The sequence below is a fragment of the Tinamus guttatus genome, unplaced genomic scaffold (assembly GCF_059628265.1).
Source record: "Tinamus guttatus ecotype Peru unplaced genomic scaffold, ASM5962826v1 Tinamus_guttatus_pri_ptg000402l, whole genome shotgun sequence".
Lineage (NCBI taxonomy): Eukaryota > Metazoa > Chordata > Aves > Tinamiformes > Tinamidae > Tinamus > Tinamus guttatus.
In genome coordinates, this window is record NW_028288936.1 from 1,132,520 (window position 1) to 1,147,543 (window position 15,024).

The 15,024-nt window shown below is 36.7% G+C and overlaps 1 protein-coding gene across 1 annotated transcript in view; it reads left to right on the top strand.

Annotated features, from left to right (window-relative positions):
• The window catches only part of EYS (EGF-like photoreceptor maintenance factor), a 636,352-nt gene that overhangs the window by 534,881 nt on the left and 86,447 nt on the right, over positions 1-15,024 (top strand). Inside the window, exon 30 of the mRNA XM_088531218.1 lies at positions 1,549-1,769. Coding sequence (XP_088387344.1) covers positions 1,549-1,769 — 221 coding nt within the window. The remainder of the gene's footprint in view (positions 1-1,548; positions 1,770-15,024) is intronic.

Genomic DNA, 15,024 nt, shown 5'->3' on the forward strand with positions numbered 1-15,024 from the left:
CATTTACAAAGCAGGTTTCAGATATCAGTACAGGAAGTTCTCTACTACAACATGGGATTTTTAGCTAGCTCTGATGTACAAATGTGAAATCATCACTCACCCCAGAAGATGGGAGAGGGCTCTCAGTCTCGAGTCTCCTCAGGCGGTGTCCTGACGCAAGGGGAGGAAAGGGGAGATCAGCGCATCAACTGACCCAGAATTTATGATGGATTCTTCCCTCTCACTCCTTAGTCTCCTCAGGCAGCGTCCCAGCGCGAGGGGAGTGAAGAGGGCTCAGCCTGTCGAGTGACCCAGGAGTTACGATGGATTCTTCCCCCCGCTTTTCATCCTTAGTTCACCTTTTACACTTTTCTTTACATTCAGGTGGAGCTTGAATAACTAGAGTCATACTTAATATTGTTATTGATTGGTGAAAAAGTTTCGCGCTTTCATTTAAAAGTACAGTCAACCGAAAATCTAGAGCGCATGCTCAGTGAGGGGTGGTCGTACCTCGGAGGCAGGTAACTTTTGGGATGGAAGTCTGGTTTTCACATTATAATGAGCAAAGTTCAAGCAAAGTTCATCTGAAAGGAGTGATTGCTGGCTCAGCACCGGACTTGTTATCGTATATCTCTCATTAGACAGCCACTGTGCGGCTTATCAGCGGCCCAGCACAGGGAGTGCAACAGAGTTTGGCCGCGGTGTCTTCACTCCGCTCCATCCTCCGTTACTCCCCTTTGCAGCTGCGAGGAGGGCAGATTGTGCTGCCCAGGGAACCGTGGAGGAGCAGAGTCCATGCGCACCAACCGTCCTGGAAGTGGCAACTGTGTAGCACCCCAAGCAGGTCTCTGTAATGCCAAAACTTCTGTTAGGCCCTAGTTTTCCTCTCAGTTCCTGCTTTCAAACAATTCTTCCACAACTTCAGAGAGAAACACTTATCCTAGAATTACTATATTTTCAATTCTTAGTAGCAAACGAAGTTAGACATTGTGAAAACCTGTGTTAGAACAGGATGTTGCTAGAATTTACTACCATTCCCTGCTACTAATTTTCACTTCTCCCCTGAACTTCGGTACTGCAGTCCTTTTTTTTTTTTTGTCACTTATCCAGAAATCTAAAAATCTCTATTTTGGCATCCCAGAATTTCCAGATTCTAAAGAATTGCTGTAAACTATTCACTAATCTATTTTTTAGTCCAATCTCTAATCTAATCTCTAACCTTATTGTCTTATTGACCAGTGTTTCTGCATCAACCCTCAATGAAAGTGTAAAACTCATAATGTATAATAGGGAGAAGTATAAGAAAACCTTGCTATGTCTGTTTTGTTTAAGACAAGGAATTCCAATTTGTGCTTCCTGGGATGTGTGTATGTTGTATTTTACACATGTGAAGATGCAAATAAAAAAGTGCCTTTGTCTGAAATAGAGAATCACATTTTAAAAAACACTCTCATCAGCCAAAAAGTATGACTACTTCCTTTATCTCTTGCTATTCCTCCATTGCTCATAGTTACATTGTGCAATATATAAAACACATTATTTTTTCTGTTTCACTTCTTGTTTCTGCAGATCACCTTTGGATCAATCTTCCTTGGAAATGTTCCTGTTCATGCAGAGGTTCATCGGTGTGCTGGACAGATACTTGGCTATAAAGGATGCGTTAGGGATTTTCAAGTTAACAACAAAGAATTGTTCATCATCGATGAGGCTCTTGGAGGAAGGAATGTTGAGAACTGCAATGTTCCCATATGTGATTATAATCCATGTCGCAATGGTGGGACCTGCACTAGGTAAGAGTTATCTTTTTAATCACTTTGTCATCTGTTTACACTCTGGGGCTGGTAAATTCATTCCTAAAGAGAAATTATCATTATTTTCTATATAATGAAGTAATCGCCTATCTTTTGTCCTAATAGAAAATATAAGCTCTTCATGCCTAACCAGAGAGATTTAATATCTTATTTGCTTACATGCAAAGAGATATAAAATCTAATTACATCACTGACATTCCATGCATACTGGATTGCTGCCAGAATTTCTTCTTGGTCAGCTAGCTCTGTTCCCATTGATGATTAAAACCGACTCTTTGTATAGATACTATGAACAGATTCACATAAGGTCTCACTCCATCTAACAACTATATATTCTAATATACCTTGTACCCTCAACCATCTTCATGTTGTGCTCTGGCTGCTTCATCTCATGTTGTGTTTCATCATCACGTTGTGAAAATATTTTATCATCATCTTCAATGTGGATGAAGAAATATTCCTAAAGAACCTTGAAAGTTAGTGTACCAGGCCTAAATGGAAATGTAGTTCAAAAGAGACCTGGGCTAAAAGCATGAACTCTGACACTAGTGACGGTTCAATTGCCACATGGTTACCTTTAAGTCATAAAAACTTGACTATTGTCTGAGACATTCAGCTTTTTGCAACTACAACTTCTTTGCAAAATGATGGAATTTCTGAATCTGCCATGTCAGTTTTAAAAAATGTTCTTAGGCTTCTAGGCAAGTGTCAAACATTACGCTAAAATTCTTTTATAAATCTGTGTCACTGTGTGTGTTTGTTGAAGAATCCTTGAAATGTGTTTTTCTACTCCTCTTCTCTGATGTGAGCACATCAAGAAGACCAAGTGGGTTTTTGATCATAAAGTTTTGTTTGACCAGACCATAAATCAGAACAAGATAACTTTAAAATAATGAAGCAACACAATCTGCCTACCAGACTGATGAAACTGCATCTGTACTTGGAAGTAATGAATCTGTTTCTCCTCAGTTGCTCTTTCCTTTATCTCTGTCATTCCACTGCACAGGACCCGATCTGTCTGTCATTGGCCATTGTGGAGTACTATTTAATTTGTAGCTTGGTTCCTGATCTTCAGTATCTTATTGGCAGTGAGGGTTTCCTAACTTGCAATTTTAATCTTTCATGCTGTAACTTAAGACCACTGCTTTGTACTATTCACATGGAAAAGTGAAATTTACTTTTTTTCTTTTTGGGTTCTGTAGGGTTCTATATATTTGAAAACTCTTTTTACATCACTTCCTCTCTCTTTTTTTTAATAGAATAATGGTTATGAGCATGCAGATGCTTTCACATTAGATATTTTTATTATAAATATCCGACTGGGTGAAAAGATGGGGGAAAATTAGGTAATTAATGCAGATTGTCATAGAAAAATGGGTATCTTAGACCATACTTCCCTCATGACATTACTGTAATTTTAAAGCTTAACTGCAGTAAAGGTATTACAGAAATCAAGGATACTACAGAACACTGCAGGTTGTGGCCACTTATAGTCAGAATAGTTGGGGACCAGTAAACCCAACTGTGCTGTGACAGTTCTCTGTTGCACCATTTAGATGCATCAGTAGAACTAAATGGCATATAAAGACACCAGCTAAAATGCTATTACCACTTTGAAAGCAAGGTTTGAGACATCCTTTTTAGATTATTAGTATCTACAGCCCTAAATTCTAAGTATTTCTTTTCTAAGTATTCTAAGTAATTCTAAGGATTAGTTTTTATGTAAAATAAAAGAATTTACTATAAGATGCACCGAAGGGGTAATAGAACTTCAGGATTCAATTTATAAGTAGGATGTCTTAGTCCTGAAAAATCTTTGCTTTACCAAAATTTGTCCTAATAGCCTTGAGACTAGAAATTAACAAGTAAATTATATAGACTTAGGTGATCTTTGCTTTTGATGTAGTGCTTTTGTAGTATTGCATGTGAAATGGAAATTTAGTGTACCATACTTTTAAATACATTTTTTAAAGCATAAACCACATGGACTTTTTTTTAATAAAGACTTGAATACATTCTGTAATCAAGTCAATTTGTAATAATATGAATGTATCATCAGTTATATATTAAACAAACACAATCACTCTTTTGCCATTTCATGAAAAAAGAAGTATCATTTGTACATTTGTCAAAGGTATTATGTACTTGAAATCTCATTCTTTTTATTACTTTCAAGTAATGTTGTATAAAAGCCCTTCCCCTCCTTTCTCATAAAAAATAAGTGTTACCTAAATGCAGTTTATATTTTGACTGGAAATCTTACTGAACACAGATCAAAAGCCATTCTGAATCAACAGTTTTATTTAAACATATTGTTTATCAGAGGAGCGGTTTAGTACAAGTCAAAATTACTATTTTTTATATGACTGTTATTTTATTACTTTTTAAAAACAAAATATTTTCTTCATTTTTAAATAACCTATTGCTTTTGCCAGCTCACTATCTCTTTTAGTCTACTTTAAATATAGAATTACACAGCCTGTTTAATTTCAGAGTTAAATTAGTAGTTAATGAATTTAGGATTTGAGTGTCAAATAGTTCCATGACTAATTTTCAGAATTCAGAGTTCAGTGGATTGTAAATGCTAGTTTGGAAAGGGCATGATAGGAATAACCTAGGAATTTCTTACTGCTCTATTCACAGACTATTCTATGTGGCCCCACTTCATATGAACCAGATGTTGCAAACCAAGCTTGGCTTATTAAGAAGACACATCTGAGTGAGGGAAATAAACTTATGAAATTACTTCAACAATGATTTGACAATTGTGTCAGACACAACCCTAGCTGCAATTAATACATTTGTTTTAAAATATATAAAGACTCAGAAAAATGACAGCTAAGCTCAGACAAGCTTAGCTTTATAGTGTGGAGTACAATTTGAATGTTAATTGCTCCCACAAACAATCATGTTTGCAATGTCTCAAACTATTTTTACAGCAGTTATTCTTACTATTTTGTTCCTCACGTATTGGTGCAACAGATGGGGCCATTAATGTGTTAATCAATTAAGTAAGGCTGAAAAATCAAACTCAATTAGCAATAAATTTCAACAGAGGGACACATGTCTTCATATTTCAACCCCCATGAATGTGATAATTATCAAAAATCCTTTAGGAATTTTAATTTTCAAGGATGATCTTCTGATATTTTAGGAAATATCTCCCTAGAAACATAGGACTTATTTAGAAGGTGCCTTACAACTACAAGTAGGAAAAGTCATGTTTTAGATCATATCTCAGAAATGTTTTTCTGTGTGTTGGAGGACCATATAATTCTTCCTAAGCCTTGAAAAGCTGAATTGCCAAACAAAAAATTGAATCCAAATCATTTCCTAAATTTCGTCTGATACAGATTTGAAAGTCTTTGCCAAAGGTATAAAAAGAGTTGTAAATATAGGAAATATTTTAGTGATAGAATTCTATATCTTGCATGTATTGAAGAGGCAGATAAAATGATTTAACAGATTTCTTGGTCTCTTTTTGTATATATCCTTGATGTTAATGAAAATAAACAGTAGAAAAAGTAATTGTGATTTTGACTGCTGTTAGAAACTAGAGAAGCTCAAACTGAAGGGTTTCAAATTTTGGAGGCTCTCAAATGTTGTTTTGACATTTTTTACATCTCATTTTCCATCAAACGATGTTCATATCTTTTGCAACCCCAGCTGGTGCTGGTGGCACTTTTAGAACTGCTGATATTATTTACTGGTTTATGTTCAGACAGATCTTCCTTCAGTTCGTACCCATTGCTTCTTGTCCTGTGGGCAAGAGTGGCCCCTCTTGAGAAGAGTCTGGGTCCAACTTTTCTAAGCCTTTCCATCATTAATTTATAAAAATAGATTAGATCTCTACAACTTCCCCTCCTCAGGGTAAGCAGTCCCAGCTGCCGTAGATTCTCCTTGTGTGAGAGATGCTTCAGTGTCTCCATCATCTTTTATGGTGCTTCACTGCACTCACTCCAGTGAGCCCATCTCCCCGCTGCAGAGGGGAAGCCAGAACTGGACCCAGCGCTCCAGATGTGGCCTCACCAGCACCGAGGGGAGGGAAAGGATCCCTGCTTCGACCTGCTGGACAGCACTCTTGCTAATGCAGTCCAGGATACCATTGGCTTTCTTTGGCACAAGGGTGCATTGATGACCCACACTCCCCACCTCCTTCTCTGCCAATCTGCTTTCCAGTGGGTCAGACCCAGCCTGTCCTGGCGACTGGGGTTATTCCTCCCAGGGGCAGGACTTGTCACTTCTCTTTTTTGAGCCTCAGGGTGTGCCTGTCTGCCCATGTCTGGAGCCTGTCAAGATCCTGTAATGGCAGCACAGCCCTCTGGTGTAGCAGACACTCCTCCCAATTTTGTCTTGCCCACAGACTTTGTGAAATTGTGTGAGGTTCCATCATCCAGGTCGTTAAGGAAGAGTTGAAACAGCATTGGCCGCAGTATCTCCTGCGGCAGGACACCACTGGTGACCGGCCTCCAGCTGCACTTTGTGGCACTGGTCACAGCCCTCTAAGCCCAGCAGTTCAGCCAACTTTCAGTCCATCTCACTGAGCATTTCTCTAGCCCACATTTCATATGCAAAATTTGCAACTTTTGACCAAAGATTAAAATGTAGCACAGTTTTCGGCATCTGTTAGCCTCAGAACCTCATTTTATTATTGAAGTATTGTAATAACAAATCCTGGTGGTCAAATAATAGCATTTAAAACACAAGCAAACAAGTTAGGAAAATCTTTGGTCAAAAGATAGATAAACTTTTTTTTTTTTAATTTAGACAGTTCAGTGGTGGTTCTGTCAATAATGTCTGTGAAAAAAAATAATTTTTGTGTGTTCTCAGATCTGCAAATCTAATATTCAATTAGTGTAAAAAGACAGATAGTAACATGTTGAAAACAGAACAAGCAGTGAAAGCAAGGATCCAAATATAAATACGATTTTAAATTCCTGACTGTTTAGATAATGTGCAAGCTGTGCACAAAATCCATTAAATGTGATGTCTTTACATCATCGCAATTTGCTTGTGCTTAAATTGGAAAAGCTTCCATGGCTCAAATATTAGTGCAGGTGTTGAGATACCAGTATGTGCCATTTTAATACCAGTCATTCTAGAATGATTTGAATCAACCCCCAGAAATACTGTGCAACAAAATTTTTGATAATACAGCACAACCAAATCATCATTTATGATAGCACTGCTTCCGGAAGGGGGCAACTTTAAAACACAAAATAACCCAAATGAATTTAATATGATCTTTATCCAACATCAGTGGAGTGTTTAAAAGTGTATAAATATACCCAGAACACTTTGCATACATATTTATCTAACTGAAAAAGTAGTACATGGATATTTATAAGAATTTCATTCACAATAAAATTCTAAGGACCCTTTGTTCTGCCTTAGGTGCAAATATGACCAATAGTATAGCTGTTGCTATAATATGTTTTATATGTATGGTATATGTATGTGTATGTACATATATATCTATATATGCTGTATGTATGTATGTATATGTAAAGTGATAAAAATGCCATATTCTTTATACTAATGGTCTTCAAAATTCTACAGGGAGAATCTTTTCAGTGAAATGTTTCAATTTTCCTTAGGGAACCATTATACGCTCTAGTTGTTCACTGGAAGATATCACAATAAAGTAAGATTGTTATTGCAGAAAATAATGTATTTTCTGTAATACATTTAGATTATTTCTTTGATCGTTTTATTCATGATTCACTTCTGGCAAACAGAATCAAAAATCAAAAAAGAGAAAAAAAATGATGAAACTGCAGACCTGACAAGCAGTTGACTAGAGATTTAATGGGGAATAACATTCTTGTTCTGATTCCCTGTTTTGAGGTACATCTCGCTGAATGGAAGAGTGTCTTAGGTCACCTCACAGAACAGATTTCAGTTATGTTTTAGAGGATCCTTCTTAACCTGTGGGATCTTTTTGGGTAGAGGACAGAAAAGTACGTGGTTAATATTCAGTGAGATGTCATCTTGGTACAGAAGGCTACTTTGTCAGTAAATTTCTTTCTGCTGTTTTATTCCCATCTCAGTAACAGCATTTGTTCACTTTTTAGAAAGATAGAAAACTGTATTTCTGCTTTTTAGATTTAGTAAAAACAGCAAATTCATGACCAATTATTTCATGGGTACAGCTAAGTACAAAGAATAATAAACACATAGTCACACTTCTCTGTTTTCTTGTCCATATATGTATTTTGTGATATGTGTTCATGCATATAGTACATTTAAATTAATCTGCTTTTGGCTAGCCAAACCTAGCTAAAAATTAGCTTTTAGGGAGAGGAAAAGTCAGAAATAGCAGGTTGGTCTGTGTACTATCTGTATCCACAGGAGTCCAATTGAATATTCAAAGGTGAAGGTAACCTGACTAGTTCTTCATTTCTTTCGCACTGCAGTCCATATATGCAGCATCTGTAGACAATCTGCCTCACAACTGGGTCCAGTTAGTTCAGATTAAATATCAACTTCACAAATTTTAATGGAGGGAAATGATTTTCTTACTAGCAAATACCATTGAACCGATACCACTGAGCCTGTCAGGAGTCCTGATAGAGAACTTTGTGCATCTCTTTTCAAATGGCTTGGACAAAAAACGCATGTGGTACCACTGCTCTTAAAAATTGATTCTCTCTAACTCAAAATACTTTAGGAGCTACGAAGGGAAAAGTTCCCTAAAACAACAAAATGCATCTTTCCTTCACCAGGACCACCATCAGGAAACCGTGAGTCATAGTAGAAGAAGGTAGCACAAAGATTAATATGGGTCTATTCAGATCCAACTAGACTTTAGGCTAGGTTCTAGACTAGCTGTGATACGATAAATATAATTTCACAACAGCATCTTTGGAGCTATTGCCATTACTTCCAGTAATAGTATCTCAGATACCTATTATCCAGCATTGGTACTGTGTGGTTACCAGACTAGAATACAGTATAACAAAATAAAAAGTACTGCAGAGATTTAAAAGGCTTAACGTTTCCTTTAGGAATAGACTTTTCTGTTTAGTAGTAATGCATGTTACAAGCCTGGTTACAGGCTTGTTAGCTGTACCTAGTTTAAGTGCTCTAGATGTTGACCTTAGGACTACAGCTAGAATTGCCTCATCTGTATTTCAGGATCTGATGCTACTTCTGAGTAATCAGAAAGAGGACCAGGAGCTAAGCTATGATTTGTGTTACTCCAAAAGGCACGAGAGTTCACGAAGGGATCCTGGTTCACTTGCATGCAATTGTATTGGCTGCCTCCTCAGGAGACCCATCAATATCTTTAGCCTTATTGTGTCTTTTGAAAAATCAATCTGTCTTGGAGGCTAGTGGGTGCGCTAGGTTTCTTCTCGCATTGCCTTAGCAAAGAGTTTTACAGACTGATCACTCTGGTTCTTCCTGTGAGCTTCTAATGCTGTTGTGATATATTTGAAGTAAGCCGTAGAGAATAGTCATTTGAGTTTTCAGACATCTTCCTCAAGTCTGTCTGGACCATTCATTTATTGTATTTATTAATACATTTATTAATTTATTAATATTTATTTTATTTATTAGCGGGGGACTCTTTAGCTAATTAAATTCTTTTGGTGTGTACACAAAAGAAAACAGAACTGCTAGCAGCTTGGCACAGTCATGTCTGAGAAGATTGTAACAGAAACAAAGTTCAGAAAAATCCAACAATTCCTTCAGGAATCCCTGAAGGTGAAATGTAATGTAGACAGAAAACAGTATCAAGACAGGTGTTTTAAACAGTTATTCAAAATGCCAGTTAAAAGGTCTCCTCTGTGCAGCTCTGTTATTTACATTATTGAAGTCTCTCTACATCCCCCCAAAGTTTCCTCAAGATCATAAGCCTTCAGTTCCAGATGCTCTATCATGGCCTACATCTCCTTACAATTCATATTTCTAAAAAGTTTTTGAAACTGCTGATACGACATGAAGTTTCATAACTCAATTATCACCTCATGTTCTTTGCTATAATCATCAGGAATTAACAAACTGACATAGCTGATGCAAACACAACAAATAACTGCATGAGTATATGCTCTGAAAGCATTTAATTACGGTATGATAGCTACGATTCTTCTATATGTATTGTTAATGTATTCTTAATTATCTTCATTATACTATGGAATTTTCTAATGTATTGTTGGCAAATGAACTAAAAGTAACAGGATATGCTCTATATCTCCCTCCTCTCTCAAGACAATACTGAGGAAATAGGTAAAATCCCCCCAAATCACTGCTGATAGTAAGAAGATGAATACAAGTGCACTTGGGAGTGAATGCTAATAGTGAGTTCTAAATGAACAACATTTCTTCAATATTTGCAGTTGCTGTCTTAAAAATAACCACTTTTTCTATTTTTCTTTATGACAGTCTTAGGACAGCAGCTATTGAAAGCTTTGATTTAATTTATTTTCTTGAGAATCATTCAGAATGCATTTGTAATAAATTTGAAATACATAGAATGGGGAGAAAGCTCACTGGAAGTAGACAGAAAATGTTAGAAGACAGTATGGTGTGATGGGATTTAGATTGAATTAAGATGTTCAATCTAAAGAGATCTTCTTAAGAACAAGGGATTTTGAGTTATAAAACATTAGTGTTTTGAGCAGAGATCATCAAATAAAAGACAAAGATTGCTTCCTTAACATTTTCATGACTTTGAAGAACAGTGAGGAAGACAGACTGTATTTGTTTCCATGTTGGCAGATACCAATTTAATTGTTAGGCATTGAAATTCCTCGAGTGGACAAACTTAAGATGCTTCTAACATTGACATCTATTTTTAGTATGCATTCTTAAACTGAAATGAAAAACACAGAACAATCAGGACTTTATTTGCTTTGTGAGAGTTGAGACTCAGCATCCAGATCCTAATGTGATAGTTATGCTAGCTCAAGATTCAAGGCTAAATTGTAAAGTCTGTTTCTCACCTTCGGCAAATGCTGTCTGGGCCCTGCTGTGTTTCACTCAGTAGCAAGGAGTGTTCCATATGTAGGAGGGCTTGTTTTGAATATGAACGACTGCAACAAGCAAGAGCAGGTTTCAGCATCAGGACACTCTCTTTTAATTATGGACAGTTGCTTGTCTGTTTTCAAGCAGGTCTTTAAAACTAGACGGATTATTTAGGAGCACATGTGGTGTTATAATACTTAGTTTTAAAGTGAGAGGGCACTTGTCCTGCACTTTTATGGTAAAATACTGTGGTTTTCTACAAAGAAGGCAGCATTAGTGGGTGTAAACTTATCTTGGTAGGTCCAAAATGTGCAATTGAAATGAATGCATCGGATACTTTTTTTTTTTTTTTTTTGCTTAGAACTAACAGAGTTTTAACTTTGTCCTTTGATCTGTGTTCTATGCATTCTTTTTGTAGTAGCAAAAATATTTATGCATTTCTATGTAAGTGTATGCATAGAAAAACAGATATGCATAATTATATAATCATTAGATTTATGAGTAAGTTTTTTATATATTATTGTTTTTCATTATGAATCTGGCAGTTCCCAACTCCTAGGTGTTTAACTTTTCAGTCATTTTCTGTAGACGAGCCTTAATAATATGCATATACATATACTTTTCAAACTCTTATGACAGATCACATACATATTGTGTCACCTTGCAGTAGGCAGTCACACAAGTACCTTTCCATAGAACTGCAACGTTAGCCATAAACCAAGAAGTAGCAGCCGGAGAAGCCTGAGTTTAGCCACAGTAGTTTACAGCAATTTGCAAACCAAAATTAGAGGCAAAATGAGGAAGGTTGTATTTATACCAAGTTTCAGCTTCTTCTTCTGCAGCTGTTTAATTATATACTGTCCATATACATATACAGGCATCCATGCAGATAAAATACTGCTTTTCTCAAATGCCTCAGGTTAAGAAAAAAACATTTGGTTTGTGCAATTCATAAAAATTTATAAGAATTTCTTTGCCAGTAAAGGCCTGGAAATATTGTCGGGGAAAACTCCTTATTAGTTATATTTTATTTCTCCCGAATGTATGTGAAACACTGTTCTGTATGTCTGATTTGACGGAAATCTTTCTTCTCTCAATTCTGAAATAGATGAGCTAGAGATTACTGCCACCTAGAGCTGGAAAATCTCCCGCTCAAAGCTCAAGAGACAGAGCCTGTGCTAAAGCCTCTCAGGTCAAAAGGCAGTGGCTCTTACAGGTGAGCTAGAGGAGGACTTTTCAGAGCTAGTACTGATTGGGTTTTGCCAGCATTTTATGCCATTCAAGTAAAAGTAGGGCTACAGAGAAAATAAATCTCCCAGTAGCATATTCAAGCAATTTTCTTTTCATAAAAACACCTTCCTACTGGCAGTAGCTTCGCAAAGATGCTTCAGAGTTTAAATTTCACAGCGAGGGAAAAATAAAAGTTCAGTTTCTGACAAGCCCTGTGTCAGTAACATTTGAAACACCATGAGATTTATCATGAAAACAAACAAAAAGTGGTCATTGTGTCTTTGTGTACTGCAGCTCTTTAGAAGGGCTTAGAGAGAATGTTCTTTATTTCTTCTGGCCTCTATTCCTCCTCCCGACTGCGTTACTACCTCTCTACATTTTTTTTAATGAAAAGCCTGATCTAAATTAAGACCTCATGAGAGTAGGAATAATAATGCCCAGCAGTATGTGCTATTTTCTGTGATTGCTCCCACCTTTATTTGTTCTGTACTTGCCATTCATTGCAGTTCCTTGAAGTATCTTTTTCAGTAAGTAAAATTCAGTGTTGTTAACATCTTCTAATAATTATTCAATGCTGTTTAACCCAGTAAATATTGGCATGAAAAATTGTGTGTGTATGGGAGAGGGCAGAAGTTGTTGCTTGTTTTCATCTAAGCGTTATTACTTTTTCCACTACTGCTGTGATACCTGACTTTTTCATATGCTCTTCCTGAACTCATCTCCTCTTCTATGCTACATTGAAGAAGAGTGCTCTTATGTGGGCCAGTCAAGCTATTTCATTCCACAAAGGATTCCTTACGTAAGCAGTCTCAGTGAGCTGTGGTGAAAGGTGTATTCCAGTGGAAACACTGTGCTCACGAAGGTGGCCTTGCACAACGAAGCATGCAGGCACATAGGCAAGAGCCTGCGTAGGTAGCACCACTATGCTATTTTCATTTACAAAACAGACAATACAGGGTTTTTATCCTGCATTTGTGTATAATACAGGAATTATGTATATTTGAGACTTTTTATTTTTGAATGCAGAACACACATTAGAAAAAAAAAAAAGGAACATAGTACGCTATTAAAGAGATAAAAGCAGCATATTCCTGCCATCCATCAGAGCGGTGTTTTGTTTCAACTAACCTAAGCTTATAACCAACATTTCTTCAAAACACTTACCTTTCTTCAAACTTCAGTTGTCAACTGATTCACTAGGCACAGCGTCAGAAGAACATATTCTTTAGACAGCATCCCTGATTATCCTTCTTCCCAAGAAGTGTTATGGATATATTCCTCCTTGTCCAGTGGTTGTAATCATTAATAATTAGTAATTGTATAACTCAGTGTTTATATGTAAAGGAGCCTTGTCCTCTGACATACGATTTTGAGAAGGCACTTTCAGGGGAACACATGAAGAGAAAACAGAGCTTGACTCTGATCCTACATCTGAGATTGCACCATTTTAAGTGCCGAGATTCCATTGCCTTATGTGGAGTTACTCTGATTTGTGCCAGTAAAGTGAAAATCTAATCAAGCCCACAGCTGGATACATTCAACAACTTTTTATTCACCCAGGATATCTCTGGATTGTATCGATCTGATAGAACCGAACAGAAAACAACAGGAGGGAAATCTGAGAGAGAGCGTCTCATTTAGAACCTAATAAAAGTTCTTCAGGTACTTGTTTCATTGCAGGAGCTCACCAGACCATCTCGAGCAATCAATGCAGGACCTGCAGTCAGAAGCATGCGTAAAACTGTCTTGAAGTTATTAAGTGGTTTCTGTGAGTAGAAGGCAAATACTAGAGGGTAAAGACACCATCAAAAAGCTGCAGTGCTGTTGATTGAAATTTTGGCTAATTTTGACTTTTTGGCAAGTTCTTTTCGCATAAGTTTATCCAGACTGGAGGGGAGAGGCAGGGCTGCATAATAAAAGGCAGAAAACAGAGCAATAAAACACTGTTTGAGTCATCTCATACAGCTGGATCAATGGCTCTGTAGGAGAGAAATTGCTGTGGTGTCACTGCCTTGCTTGCTACCAGCATGTGTCACTATGGATGTTAGTGGAAAGTGAAACTCTTGGGAAAAAAAAATCTCACTTCTGAGACAAAAAGAAGGGGAAAACCTCTTTCACCTCTAGGGATAACAGTCATAAATAAGGGTATATGTTGCAGAGAAGATTCAGAATTCATTCTTTGAAAAAAATGTCATTTCATCTTGAGCTGACTTTGCAACCTTTATAAGATAAAGTGATCCACACAGCCATGATTAGTAACAGGGGCAGACTGTGAGCTCTAAACTAATATAGTCGATTCTGTCACAGTTGTCTTTCAATATGGGGGGGGTTAATTTTTATTTAATGTTACCATAATAAAAAGCCTTGGTATGCTTTTTAGAGCCCTTTGTTAATTAAATATATACTAGCTCATGATTAAACAGTACAATATTTAGTACTCCAGCATTAAAAATGGCAAAATGTGTTGAAGACGGAGAGGACAATTGTAAACATATAGCTTAAAATCTCCCTATTTTGGCATAAAAATGCCAAGGAGGCCCTCCGTATAAAATTGCCCTTGATTTAAAAGACAAGAATGATTAAAACAATATCATATCCCAGAACCACATCAGTATGGACAAGAATCCTATATCTCAAGAATATGTTATAGTCAGGAGACTTTTACTTGATTCAATTATTTATAATGAGAGTGTGCCAATAATCCTTTTATTGTATGAACTATTAACACTTTCTCTGATGACCCCGCTATCATCCTGCTTTCTGGAGTTAATTATTATAGAGCTGTCAGCTGTTACAGAGATCTTCACCCCTGAAAGATGGCATAATGATATCACACAGCATTCCTGAACTGTTAAGGCATTCTTCTGAGAGTGATTTTCTAGTTAGTTAATGCAGATTTGGGAAATACGGCTTTCTCACATTTTTCTTTAGGTAAAGAAACATAGATTAACAAAATGAACTGGTTTGGTTGGCTTTGCTTTGCTTTGGTTTTACTTTAAGGAGAGACTGTGAGGATTTTTTTGTCCTCTGCAAACAT